The 13,988-nt window shown below is 36.1% G+C and overlaps 1 protein-coding gene across 1 annotated transcript; it reads right to left on the reverse strand.

Annotated features, from left to right (window-relative positions):
- Window positions 1-6,653: 6,653 nt before the first annotated feature.
- On the reverse strand, window positions 6,654-8,465 carry LOC113230831. The gene has a single exon (XM_026464929.1). The coding sequence runs from the start codon at window positions 8,463-8,465 to the stop codon at window positions 6,654-6,656; it is 1,812 nt and encodes a 603-aa protein (XP_026320714.1).
- Between the last annotated feature and the right edge of the window lie 5,523 nt (window positions 8,466-13,988).

Genomic DNA, 13,988 nt, shown 5'->3' on the forward strand with positions numbered 1-13,988 from the left:
TGCGACAACGCCTACTGTGTATTATGATAACGATTAATTCGTACACTCGGTTCAATAAAGTGACATGTGGTCATACGTTAAAAGTGCTTTTATCACATTGACGAAAGCAAAGAGTACCCGGTTTTCTGCAAAATCACGATTTTACGGTAGAGTGTTTTGAAAGTAAGGGCGCCGTTTCCATTGTGACGACAGATAGTCGTACAGTTTAAAGTGTCGTGGCTTGTGCATTTAAAGGAAGAACTGTCGTTAAGGGCTTTTTTGACATTATGATGGCAGACTGTCAAGACAATGAGAAGGGTGAGAACGACAGTCGTTTCGACGATAAATAAAACGTCACGACAAAAATGTGACGACAGATAATTGCAGCTACTATCATCGTCACGTTTTATTTATCATGTCTGCACGTGCACCGATAAATTGTCGTCACGATCTAGTGGGAATATCTAGACACGACAGTCGTTTAACGATAAAATCAACGTCCACGACACAGTCATGACAGATAGTCGTGATATGGGAACAGGCTAGACGCGACAGTCGTCAAACGATAAATAAAACGTTACGACATAATAGGAACGGGTCCTAATTTGATATTTTCTGATGTAACAGACCAAATTAGCTAAAATTTTGAGCAATGAAGTAATATGAAATGCTAATATGTAAAGGATATTCAGAATATAATATAATTATTATTCTCTCGAGTTTTTACTTTCAAAATGCTCTACTGTGAAATCGTGATTTTACAGTAGACCGTTTACTCTTTGCTGTCGTCGATATTAAAGTCATACGAACCACATGAAACAAATAATGTATATGTAAAATTTTATTACTTTCCTCTTGAAGCGTAAAAAAATTCGCAGACTCTTTGAACCTCTCCTCTGAAAAGTTGTCATTTTGCAGATGTGCTCTTATGACACTGAGAGGGTGCGATTCTTAACGTGGTAGAGTGCGATGCGTATTGAATTTCGTATGAAGCGTACGGTGCTAACGCGTTCTTATCTTTTAATAGATCTTTGTCAGTATAGAAGTGAAACATTTATCAAACCCGGTCGTCTTCATAATTACTCGGTGTTCCAAGATGAATTCAACCATATGTGATTGATGACACGCTTTCGTTGAGGAATTTATAAATGAACATGGACGTAATTTAGTTTAGTTGCCGTTACAGGAGTGCTTTTGGTGTTTTTGGTGTTAGATCATTAAAATAAGTTGTCTATAGTAACTTTTATGTCTATTCTAACCTTTATGTCAATGTTATTTTATGTAATTGTGTTCTTTGTTTACTTGCCTAAGTCTGATTTTAAAATCACTGTTTCCACGTATCACTTTGTAACCACACTACAGCGATAAAAGATTGGGCACAACGAATGATGAGCAAATTTCTATGAAACTTGGTTCGTAAGATTAACAGTGATGTAACTAGGGCTGGTTTTTGGTTAGGGGGTTGTTTAGTCGATATAGTGATAATATTTTCAATAATAATACTATAAAAATTCCTCAGACAGAGATACATAAAATAAAAAGGAAAAAATAAATTCATATGATTGAGTATGGACTGTTTTGTGCAAAACTATCTAACAAAAAGTTTATCTCATTTTGAGTTAAGTAGATATCTTTTAGAGTGCAACACTATTGTAATAGCAGTGCTATATATTATTTCTGTTGAACTAGCGCCCATTTTGACTCGTCATTCTTTATTATGAAAACGCATAGTACCACAATTTCACTTTCAACCAGCTGTCGTCAAAATGTAGATGATATCAAAAAATCGCAGCCTTTATTTTCGTATCGTGGCTCCCACAACGAAATCTCTTTTGTAATATAGTAAAATTATCTTTCCTAAGTTTAAAACTTACATTAAACGTATTTTAATTACCAAGTCATATTACACAATTGAAAAATACCTATATCATTTAAGTTTATTTGAAAAGAGCAATCTCTAGAGTTTCTTGCTCGTTCTTCTTAGGAAGTGAGCACAGTGAACGAGCTGTAGCTTAAAAAAGCTTTCAAGTGTAAATTAATTTTACCTATGGAATAAATGATTGTTTGACTTTGACTTTATAGTTGCCACGCAATTTCGAAGCGTGGTTTGGAATTTATTTTTTTCCATCCTCTAAGTTTAGAAGTGATGCGTGCAAACTGTGCACTGTACTGTACACTGAAAGTTGGACAAACGATTTGGTACACTTGCTATCATAAAGCCACACGTGGTCCTACATTAAAAGCTGTTGTTGTTTTGCAAGGAATAAATGATTTCTATTTCTATTTCTATTTCTATAAAAGTCCTTTTATCTCACGAAAGTCTACTAATTTCGATTGTAGAATCTTTTAACTTCTTGGTTAAGTTAAACCTCTTTTGTGGTTGCCACTACATCATTTATAATCGTGGTTGAGTAGTGATTCGTGTAAGCTCTCGTAGTTATAACTACGCATAAAGTAAGACAAACTATTTCGTACCCCGACTATAATAAAGCCACACGTGATCATGCATTAAAACTCCTTTTATCACATAAAAGTCATAAAAATAATTATGAACTACTTCAAACAAATTATGTGTATATGAAATTTTATAACTCTCCTATTTAAGCATAAATAAGTTATCTACTAATTTTTAGAATTTTGTAACTTCTCGGTAAAGTTGTCATTTTGCGGATGTGGCCTTATTACACCAAAGGTGCGATATAAGCTTTTATCACGGCTTTACAACCACTGGAAAGCACCTCGTGTAATTTCCTTAGTTAGTTATAAAAAACACTCGCGCAAATAAATCACAAACATTATAGTTATACAAATGCAATGCAATGTAGCGCAAGCTTTATATTGTAACATTTATTGTGCGATGTTTTACTGCATATGAATTTATACCTTTAGTACATTATTGTGCCAAAACACGCAACATTTATTGTATAACATTGTGCTAGTCTAATAATTATTAGAAACCAAATTACTTGTTACTGTCGTCTCTTAATCAAAGTCTGAAATATAAAAATCAGAGTAGGCTCTCTAAAATGTAGCTGTAGTCTGAATAGTTCAATATATTATTTATAAATATATATATATTTTTTATATGAGTGTTGACCAATGAAAAAAAATTAGTAAATACTAGTACACATAGCTGCTATTAGATATTATTCATGTCAATTACAGAAATATCAAGAGAATAAATAAATATATATCATGATTTTACCTATAGTCGTTGGGTTTTATTTATAGAAATAACAGTAAAGCTCTTCTTGAATGAATGAAAGAATGAATGAATGATATATTTCATCTTTCAATTTTCAGGCACGCCTCAAATAACTTATAGTCTGGGAAATGGACCCGTATACTAAGCTATAGATTTCTATATTGGACCGGCAATAATTGAATGTCAGACCGGAGTAGTAGCGAAACCCCCTTAGGAGTAATTTATCAGACGTAACACTAAAAATATTTTTTTTGTTACAAAGCAGAACTTTTTTATAATATCAAGTGACGCAACGAACAAGTCGTGCGCCTGGTGGTAAGCTACACTCCTGTCCATGACGGTTGCAGTGTCCTCAGAGCTTTAAATCGGAAAGATCTGAGGGGCACTGCGCCCGTCACCCTGAAACATAAGTTGACAAGTCCTGTGTGCCTGTTATTTCACCAGCACCCTTACCCTTTAAAACCGGAACACAGTAATGCTGACATTACTGCTTGGCAGTATGTACTACGTAGAAATAGGTGAGGCGGCGGTATGTACTTCCCTGGACAAACTCTTTCACATGGAGCTCTACTGCTACAAAAACTACATGTAATATGACGACCTGAGTGGCGCAACGGATTGCACCGTGGGCATTCGATTCTCTGTGATTAATTTGTTAAATGAACTTTCCTAAGTTTGATTATTCTGGGATGAATTATGTTAGTCTAGTTAAGAACAGTAGGGCTAGGCTAGCACGGCAAGGCGCGACTTGTGCGAGAGCGACATAAAGCCCCAGTAATTAATAGATTCAGGCGTTACTTTGCGGAAGTCCATGTTAATAAAAATGGAAGTAAATGAATTTGCTACTCCGCGAATCCAGTAAAGGTTAAATCGTGCTAAAGAACTGCGCTTGTGTTGAATATTTTTTCGTGCATTTAATTATCCCACCCTCCCTCCGGGGCTGTTGACTCTCGGCCGAGAGTCAACAGCCCCTGAGGATGCCTCGTGGAGGGGCGAAACACGTGTCGAGGATATTTTTGGTGGTGGTTTGTGACTGTAGTTGCGCTTGTGTTATTTATTTTATTAATTTTATGCGGAGGGAGGGTGAGATAATAAGCTGCATGAAAAAGCATGCAACACAAGCGCAGCTATTTTGCACGATTTAACCTTCACTGGATTGGCGCAGTAGCAAATTAATTTACTTCCACTTGATAAAGCGCGAGATCTCTGTGCTAGAATAGCTATACCTCACGCTTTATGTCGCTCTTGCGCTCGTCGCGCCCTGTCGTGCTAGCCCTACAGGTAATTGGTGTACCCTGTATTTATTGTTCTGTGGTTTAACCTACCGTTTTTCGGTGAAGGAAATCATTGGAATCCTGTATGTCGAAGAAGGTTCACAACCGTCAGGAAACGTGTGAAGTCCCCTCGTAAACCCTCGTCTTCCAAGCCGTACCTGACAGTGGGACGTATAAAATTTGGATTGATGATGAAATATCTTTTTTTAACCGATTTTTTTTATTGTATGTGACGCGATAACGGCATTTGTGAACCGATTTTGATGATTCTTTTTTGTTGGAAAGAGGGTAACATCAGTATTGGTCCCATTTAAATTTGAAGAAAATGTTCACCTCTAAGTGTGGCAAACTAGAGAATGAATCCGGTTTCGTGCACTTTCGGTAACCGATTAAATGAAACTTGGCAAAAAGATGTAAGATGTAATTCCACGAACTTTTGAGGTCGGTTTTTTAGTACTCTGTACTGAGATTATATGATACCAAGTGACTGAACGAACAAGTCGTGAGCGTGGTGGTAAATGACACGCACTCAGAACTTTAAATCTCAAAGATCTGATTCAAAACCGTTGCGCAATAATACTTACATTGTACTGCTTGGCGGCAGAAATAGGTAAGATGGTAGTAGATGCTTCCCTGGACGAACAGTAGATACTTCCCTGGACGAACACTTTTACAAGGAGCTCTATTGCTACCAAGTGAATAATTTAATAACAAAATGTTGCGAGTTCTAATTATCATCTCGGTGGCGTAGCTGTGATAAAGTTTTGTTAGTAAAATGCCCTTTAGAGCAAATAATATCTGATAGTTGGACACTGTCTACCATTAATTCATTGACATACAATTATTGTTGCATTCACAACTCCTGATAGATATGAATACAAGTATTCGGCAAAAGATTGTAATTTTCGTGAACATTGCTTTTATGCATTCCAACTATATACTGCCACTTTGATTGGTAACACTTCCGTTTTGTCGCAGGAAAAAACGTACCGTATTTAATTTTTGGTGACAAAGGGGCATGTACAACCCTTTATGATGGTGGTGGATATATATATTGTATGGGTTTTAATTTTATTTTCACATGAGTAGTGAAAGTTTGTAAAAAAACATGAAATATGAAAAATACCTTCTCATGACGTCGGTGTTATTATCTCAAGCGGTTTTGGTGGATTAAAGTATAAAACAATTATTAACTTTAAATTTTTATTGAATGTCAGAATGTTTGCCCACCATGTAATCATAGATTACTCATAGATGGCGCTCCGGCTAAAAAGTCGTTGAAAACCAAATACAAAGATCCGACAACTAGCACATAGAAAAACTCGTGAAATCCGATGGCTCGTTCCATGGCTTAGTTGGCATAGCGTCTGGCATGATTTGCTAGGAGACGTCGTCGGTTCGAATCCGGCCGGATCGAAGGAATTTTTTCTATGTGTTCAATCTTTGTAGTAATAATAAATAAATAAATAACTCACACACTCATCATAGCCCCGCACTAGGGAAAACCCTGTGTCGCGGGTGCCATGGACACACACATAGACAACCACAAATTACACCCAAAACTCACGAGAGAAATAATTGTAGGCCATACAACTATTTCTCCCGGCCCGGGAATCGAACTTGGGACCTCTGCGTGGCAGTCCGGCATGGTAACCGTTCGGCCACGGAGGCAGATAATTATTAACATTTTCACAAATTGGAGAGAAACTTCACGGTACTATATTATTCTACGTTTTCATGCGGATTCTTCTATATTCTACAACTAATTTTACTGAAATCTGGAATTAGAGATTAGGAGTGTAATCTAAACAATTAATAATTTCTGTGTCATTTCAAAAAACAATACGAGTATAATATTTCTAAAGAAGTGCCAAGTAACACATGTTTAATAGAATGGAAAAAATATACATTTGGACGGTTTAAATTTATTTTAAACGTCTACTACAATGAAAAAAATCTGCTAAAATTATACAAAAATTGCAACCTGTGGAATTGACCCATACCAGGTTCCCCACATCTCATCTGGGTTTCTATTTACTCGAAATCCAACGTCGAGTAGTGGAGACAATACAGTTATTCCAGGGTGAAATTCAGCTCAATGGTATAGAAAAGTGATATATGTCATGGATTAACACATGTTTCTGATGAAAGCACTGTGCAATACAGCTGATCGATTAACCATTAATATGCTACATTTACTTCCACGAAACATTTGGTATCCTCCATACAACATTTATCTTCTTAGATTTATGCCTCAACAACTCCATCAAAAAAACAGTCGCCGCCAGAGAAAATCCTAATAGCAGACAAAGCAAACAGCTCATCATTTGATGACGCGTCAATGGTGATGGATCATTAGATCTTATGGAGCAGGAGCGTGGTTTCGGAATAGTTTTTTCTAACAACCCTGACTCTATCAATCTTGGTAACCAAACTGTTAAAGATCTCTTGAACGGTGAATACATTTTCATCCAAATAACCAATGGCACTGTCATTATAGAATCGGGAAGTACATGCCCACACTCCTCCTCTTTCTTATCTAAATAGAAGCAATACGCCAAAGCATATTCCAAAGATGTTGCAAGGACAAACTTCTGCTTTCTATCTAAAACTTCGTGAAATAATTCCTCAAATTTGTCCTCCGATATTATTTGGAAACCCTCTTTAATGAATTGATCGTATTCGAAATAACCGAACATACCAGCTCGACCACCGAATTTGTATCCATGATCAATTGCTTCTTTCAAATCTGCATAGTTACCAATATACGTCTCTGTCTTCAATGCTCCAATCAGAACGCTTTGATAAACACTCCTTATTACGAAAGTGAACCATATCCAAAGTCCAACAATATAAAAATCTCTGAACCGTTTGGGGTCTACTTTTATTGGCTGTCCCAGCATTACTCCCCAGATTCTAATAGCTACATTTTGTACCTTATCTATGTTTTTGAAATATTTGTAGCAGAATTTTTTAACAGACTTCATTTTTAAAGTAAAAGGGAGTGATGTTATGAAGAAAAGTACGATCAGGAGAATAAGCCACAGATATCCGTTTAAAGGAGATAATAATCGCCACCACACAGGTCCTGTGTATACTGGTGGAGCCAACCAGGCTAATCTCACTCTGAAATACGGGACTGAGTAATCTAAAAGCCCAAGTCTATCAATTCCCAAAGGAATGCTGCAAGTCGATAGATTTGCTATACCATTTACGACGTCGTTCAAAGAATCTGACCAATTCTTAGCGCGATCAGAATCTATGCTTACGTAATCTCTGTTAGAAATTATTGGAGTAAAGTTCATAACGTCTCTTAGCAATCTGATCATTGTGCGTTTAACTAATTGCAAAGCAATTTTCTGTTCTGTGGAAGGGTGGTAGAGTTTATTTGTGGATATGTATAAAGGACATCCTTTCATATTCTTCATTTTGTTTGGGTATATTTGATTTACATTTTTATTTTTCCAATATCCAATAAGAGTTGGGTCAGTGTTTTGACAATTCAGATGGTTCTTGTAGGGAAAATAAGTATATATACCGGTTTTATTCCGTACATTAGTCACTATAACAGCATTTGTGGCGTGATAACTCCATAAAATATTCGTAATTCGGTCAATTCTATGTGAATTACCAAGTAGTATTATTAAGAATTTTGCTCCGCTACTTAATAATGTCCTTCCTTTCAAATCTGGTCTCAACATACCAAGCAATTTTGTAAAAGAATTATAAGACTCGACTATAACTACAACTTGCCTTGGCGGTTGTTCTACTTTTTTGGTTTCCACTATAACTGTGCCATTATAACCTCTCAGAAAAATATCAACTAGATCTCCTTCAACATCTTTTGATATAACAGCAGTGTTTTTTAAATAATTAAAGTTTTCGTTTGCAATTTCTGAAGCACTGTTTATCAATGTTCTCTGTGCAATATTTTCGCGAGGTATACTTATTGTAGTCAAAGTACATTGGAAAGTTACTAAAATAAGACAAGCATGAAACCAAGGCATTATGCCAGCCGAATTCCAACGTACCCAAGTAAAGCTTTGTTCAACGCCTTCACAATGAGGTCTAGATGGAACGTGCCATTTTAAATCGTAATTACAGTGAATAATAAATCACCATATTGTTTTCGAATTGCCGTACATTACGGATGCATTTATATTCAGCCTATTAATCATTCAAAATGTGGTGTCGCCACCTTTGAGGGGACTACGGCGAAGCCATAAAACAGTAATGTTTTTCCACGTGTATATATGTACAGACATAAGGTATATAGTCTAACCAGTGAGGTGAATGGTCTTAATCACATGAGTTATTCGTAGATTCATAGTAACTACGAGAGTATTACAAGATACATGACATCATGATAAATCAATATGATGAACACTAAAAGATATTTGAGAGTATTAACAATTTTTATGACTTTTAAATTATGTTTAGGAAATGAAACTATTTTTCCGGATTTAAATAGCGTTTATTTGTTTTTTCAAACAAACCAACGTTTCGAGCCCTTTACAGGTATTATGTTTACGTTTAGGTGACATCTTAGAGGATAGAAAAAAATGACATAAACATGATACTCACACTGACATCTAAATAATTTCAAAATAGAATAGTGCGTTTCAGAAGTTTCAGAATTCAAACACGGTCGTGTGAATCTCAGTGACGAATTTCGTGATGGTCTCCCATCCACGGCTGTGAACAACAAATATATCGCTGCTGTGCGCCTTATGATCAAAACAGACAGGCATGTGACATCCCATGAGATTCGGGCATCTTTAGGTATAGGCATGATTCAAATACAATCAATACTACACAAACATTTGAGTGCGAAAAAGAAGTGCTCTCGGTGGATCCTACACAATTTGATGCTCAAGAAACGGATCGCGTCACTTGGTGCAATGCCATGCTTACCAGATTCAACGAAGGGGCGTCAAATTTGGTGTGAGACATAGTAACAGGTGACGAAACATGAATTTATAGTTACGATCCTAAAACAAAGCAGCAGTCTAGCGTATGAGTCTTTCGAGATGAGCCGAAACCAGCCAAAGTGGCGCGCCTGCAGAGTGCCTCTAAGCGGATCATTGCTTCTTTTTTAAATAAAACTGGACACGTGGCTACTGTTACTTTGGAGAATCGTTGTACCGTGAATAGTGATTGGTACACGATCATTTGTTTGCCGGAAGCTATTGACAAACTCCGTAAAAATAACCGTTAACACCGTATCATCTTGCACCACGATAATGCTAGTTCTCACACGGCCAGACAGACAAATGAATTTTCGAAGGTGAACAATGTTGACCTTATGAGCCATCCCGCGCATAGTCCCGACCTGGCCACTTTGTGACTTTTATTTATTTCCAAAAATTAAGAACCAGTTACGCGGTCGACGATTTTCATCACCCGAAGAGGCTGTCGAAGAGTATGAAGATTGTCACGGAGGAGTGGCATATATGTATTCAAAATTTGTTCATTCGTATGAAAAAGTGCATTAACGCTGACGGAGAATATTCTGAGAAACAATAAATTAATTTCTGACCATTTATAGTATTTTTTTTCTTATTCATTCCGGAAACTTATAGTGCGCCACACGTACATATTGCATATTGATATTTTTATACCAGTATCGTAGATTGGTATTTCGATTATGGGTATAATTATGAAATTGAAATAAAATGATGAAGAATTCTGAATTTGAAGCACTTGTTCGAACTACCATAAACACTATAATAAATATGTCTACTATTTGAAGTTAATTTTTAAAGTTCTAACAAAAAAAAAATTTTTAAGTTCTAACACCGATTCGGTATGATTTTCGACGACTTCGACGACCGGTTCGGTGTTAGAACTGAAGTTCTATAATGAATGGCGTGTGTGACAACCGCTCCGTGTAACGCGAGTGCACCGCGAGATATGAGAATGTGTGCGTCCGTACAAGGCGCGTTGCAACTTTATTTCAAGTCACACTATTTGTTTCATTATACTATGCTATATTGTACTATATGTATACATTAGTAAGAAAAGCGCCAAAGGCCGCGTGGCGGGAGATTAGGTATTCCATTGTTTGATATTCATTAAATTTCGAGCTCTCTCCATTCAAACGAAGTTTAATCCTGTTTTGGGTATTAAGTAACTAACCAGAATCATTGAAATTCAGTCGACACGACCTTAAAAACTAACAAAGTTTGTGGTTTGTCAGATTTACCTTAAATCATCGTAATTATCATGCGTCCCAATGCTGGGCACGAGTCTCTTGTCAGACAAGGGTTTAGGCCATACCCCGTTACGCTGCTGCCCCATGGGATGGGGACATCATATGTTTTGCGAGGGTTGTGAACTTTCTTCAACGTGCAGGTTAAGCTACCACAGCTTCAAATTAAATTATATTATAATTATTAATACAAAGATTGCACTTAGAGAAAATCCTTCGATTCAGCTGGATTCGAAGCGACGTCTTCAAGCAAACCATGCCAGACGCTATGCCCCAGTGCTTCTTGCACGGTTTGATATCGGTTCAAATCCGGCCGGATTGAAAGATTTTTCTGTAAGTGTTCGATCGATTCGATCTTTGTATTAATAATTATAACTAACTAGTGGAGTAATTTCACAAAAAAATAATTGAATATCAATTCAATAAAAAAAATAAATTAAATTATATTGTTTAAAAATTACGCCAGTTCAATAACATTTCACATTTTGTTCAAACATAGTGACATTTTGGAAAACTTAAAAAAAATATATATATTAAAAAGTTACATCTACACTACAAGTTACCTAACGACCATTCGCTTAACTTCGCTAGTAAATTTTGCATAAAATGGTCGTTTGTTAGTAACGCAAGCCTTATTTACATAGTGATGCCTCTTTTTCAGTGTATCGTAAACATCCTGCATAATTTTATAGTCTCATAACTATTCTGATATCAAAACGTACATAATCGAGGAATGCAGTATGAGTAGATCGCTTCATGACGATTATACTTAACATATTCGGACGTGAATCATGCTCTTGCCTTTTCATGCGCTGTGGCAGATTCTTTCTCATACATACGCACACACAGTCATGCACGCAAGCACGCACATACTTCCGTGTTTGAGTCCATTTTTGTAATTTTTTTTTTGTTAAATTTTTATGTTGTACTTGTATAATAGCTGCCTAAACTTATATTGCAATCTGTGATTGCAATATATAACTTATAACGAACTCTTTTATATGCTACTGCTACTAAAAACCTATGACTCTCTTCTTTTTGCGTGGTGGGTAAAAAAGAAGAAGGAGAAACAAATTTGAAGAAATGTGGAAAGCTATTATATCAACGCTGGAAAGGTAAAACGTCTAACGTGCATTTCGTCACTTAGCAGACAACACCGCTCAACTGGAAAATTGGCGATTTTTATTTTTGAACGTTGCTGAAGTTCAAATAAAACGTGAATATTAATAACTATTTTACAACCAACTCATATACAATTATGGTTATACATAAATAGAACACTTATTACCAATATTAGATTAGAAAATCTTGTATGCAAAAATATTAGTGCAGTTTTTTACTCTCCTTTAAAATTACTTCAAAGTACCTATGCGGTATTGTTTGCCAAGAGACGATTTGCAAAATATTACAATTTAAAATATTTTTTTAAGAAAAATCCTCCAAACTCCAAATATTATTCTTTCTATGGAAAACTAGAAAGTTTTAGATTTTCCGTATAACAAATAAAATTACAGCTAATTTTTTTTTTCTACAAAAGTACTTTATATCGCTCTTCCATACTATTTTCCAACTACACATTAGACTTTTACTTTCCAGCGTTGATATAGTTTCTTTTTTTATTAGTCGTTTTTCTCTTAAAGTAATACCGTGTACGTTCGTACAAATACTTCAATAGTTATCGTTGCGTTCGTATAAATATTTTATATACGTAAATATGGTGAATCTTATAAAGAAAGGGTAATTTGCACGGTTGAGAAATCTTGCGTGGACAACATCGAACCTCCGCCATTATGAACTCTGTAGGATTCTATTCAGCTGAATTGTTTAAATACATTATAACTGTGGATTCTTGTTCCCGGACTTGTGCGGAAAGTTATTGTTCTAACAGTTTCATTAGATATTAGAAATTCTATTATCACTGATGAAATATTCGTTGTAGAATGCCTTACCAAGTTCATAAAGCTTCAATGCGACCCGCAGAAAGCGTTGCCTAGCAACCGGCAAACAAAAGCATCGTAAACAAAGAACGCGGTTCCATCTCGATATTGTTTTGTTATTGTTAATCAAGTGCAAACGAGACGTAACGTGGCAAATTAAAATTGACGTATTAAAGGAAAATTCGGCGTTAATTCATTATAGTGACGCGCGTTTGCCAGTGGAATTAAGCGGGTGTGACCACCGTAATTGACTATAAAAAGACGCAAACAAAGCGTTTATTACAGTTTTGTTTATATAGTACCAGTGTTTATTAAGGCAATTAGGGGAAAATTATAGTTATATTTAGTAATTATTGAATGAGATGTTAATGAACGTTGGATAATCTTTTTTCTTATGATAGTGACGGAACAAAACGATTATAGTGTTGCAGTGTCACTCAAAGCTTTATTTTTTTTATGACACTAAGTGACGGGATGAACAAGTCGTGCACCTGGTGGTAAGCGACACGCCTGTCCATAAACAGTAAATGAATAAATAATTACGCACACACTCATAGCCCCGCATTAGGGCAACCGAATGAAACTCACGAGAGAAATAAATATAGGTCATACAAATATTTCTCCCGGCCCGGGAAACGAACCCGGGACCTCTGCGTGGTAGTCCAGGGTGGTAACCATTCGGCCACAGAGGCAGGAAACTATCTTCATTCTCTCATTTCCCACTATAACAGTGAGATTTGTGATGCTAGTGACATCGTTATAACCTTCGTCTTGGATATACTTATACACCTTAAGTACTTATAAGACCTGACCTTTGATTCATTAATTGTTGTATAATTTTATCAATTATTACAGACAATGGAACTTTTTACACAAGTGTTCGTGTATGTAACATTATTAGCAAGCTCAGACGGTATGCAATGGCCAAGTAACTGTGAGTCTGGTCAGTATTTTGAGCCTAGCGACCTGAGCTGTCAAAGTTGTCCGACCAATGTCTCCATGGTCCCTTCTCGAGATGGTAAGAACATCATTCCATACTATCTAATAACTTATAGTAGGTAACATCATACAACATCTGATTCATATACCAATAAAGCTAGCAAGTAACAGGGCCTTAGCTAAATCAACAAAAAATGTTGTTCGGCTTGTTATATAAATATGTCACCAATTTTTAAGGATAAGACGTAGTTAAAGAAAAAGATAAAGAAAAGGCGAGGCAAGTCGCCTGTACCAAAGTGTTCTTTATGATGATTGTCACACTTGTAGATTTCTTTTCTTCTCCATACTGTGATTTTTGTTTGCTAAAATGAATAAAGTTGGCGATTACACGGCAATAAGGTGCCTATAGATTTGCTCGACATAATCGATCGTTAATGGCGATC

Source organism: Hyposmocoma kahamanoa, unplaced genomic scaffold (assembly GCF_003589595.1).
Source record: "Hyposmocoma kahamanoa isolate Upper Pololo Valley unplaced genomic scaffold, ASM358959v1 64, whole genome shotgun sequence".
Classification (NCBI taxonomy): Eukaryota; Metazoa; Arthropoda; class Insecta; order Lepidoptera; family Cosmopterigidae; genus Hyposmocoma; species Hyposmocoma kahamanoa.

Excerpts from the sequence above, each read along its gene's own strand:
- LOC113230831 (XM_026464929.1), bottom strand. The coding sequence starts at position 8,465 with ATGCCTTGGTTTCATGCTTGTCTTATTTTAGTAACTTTCCAATGTACT.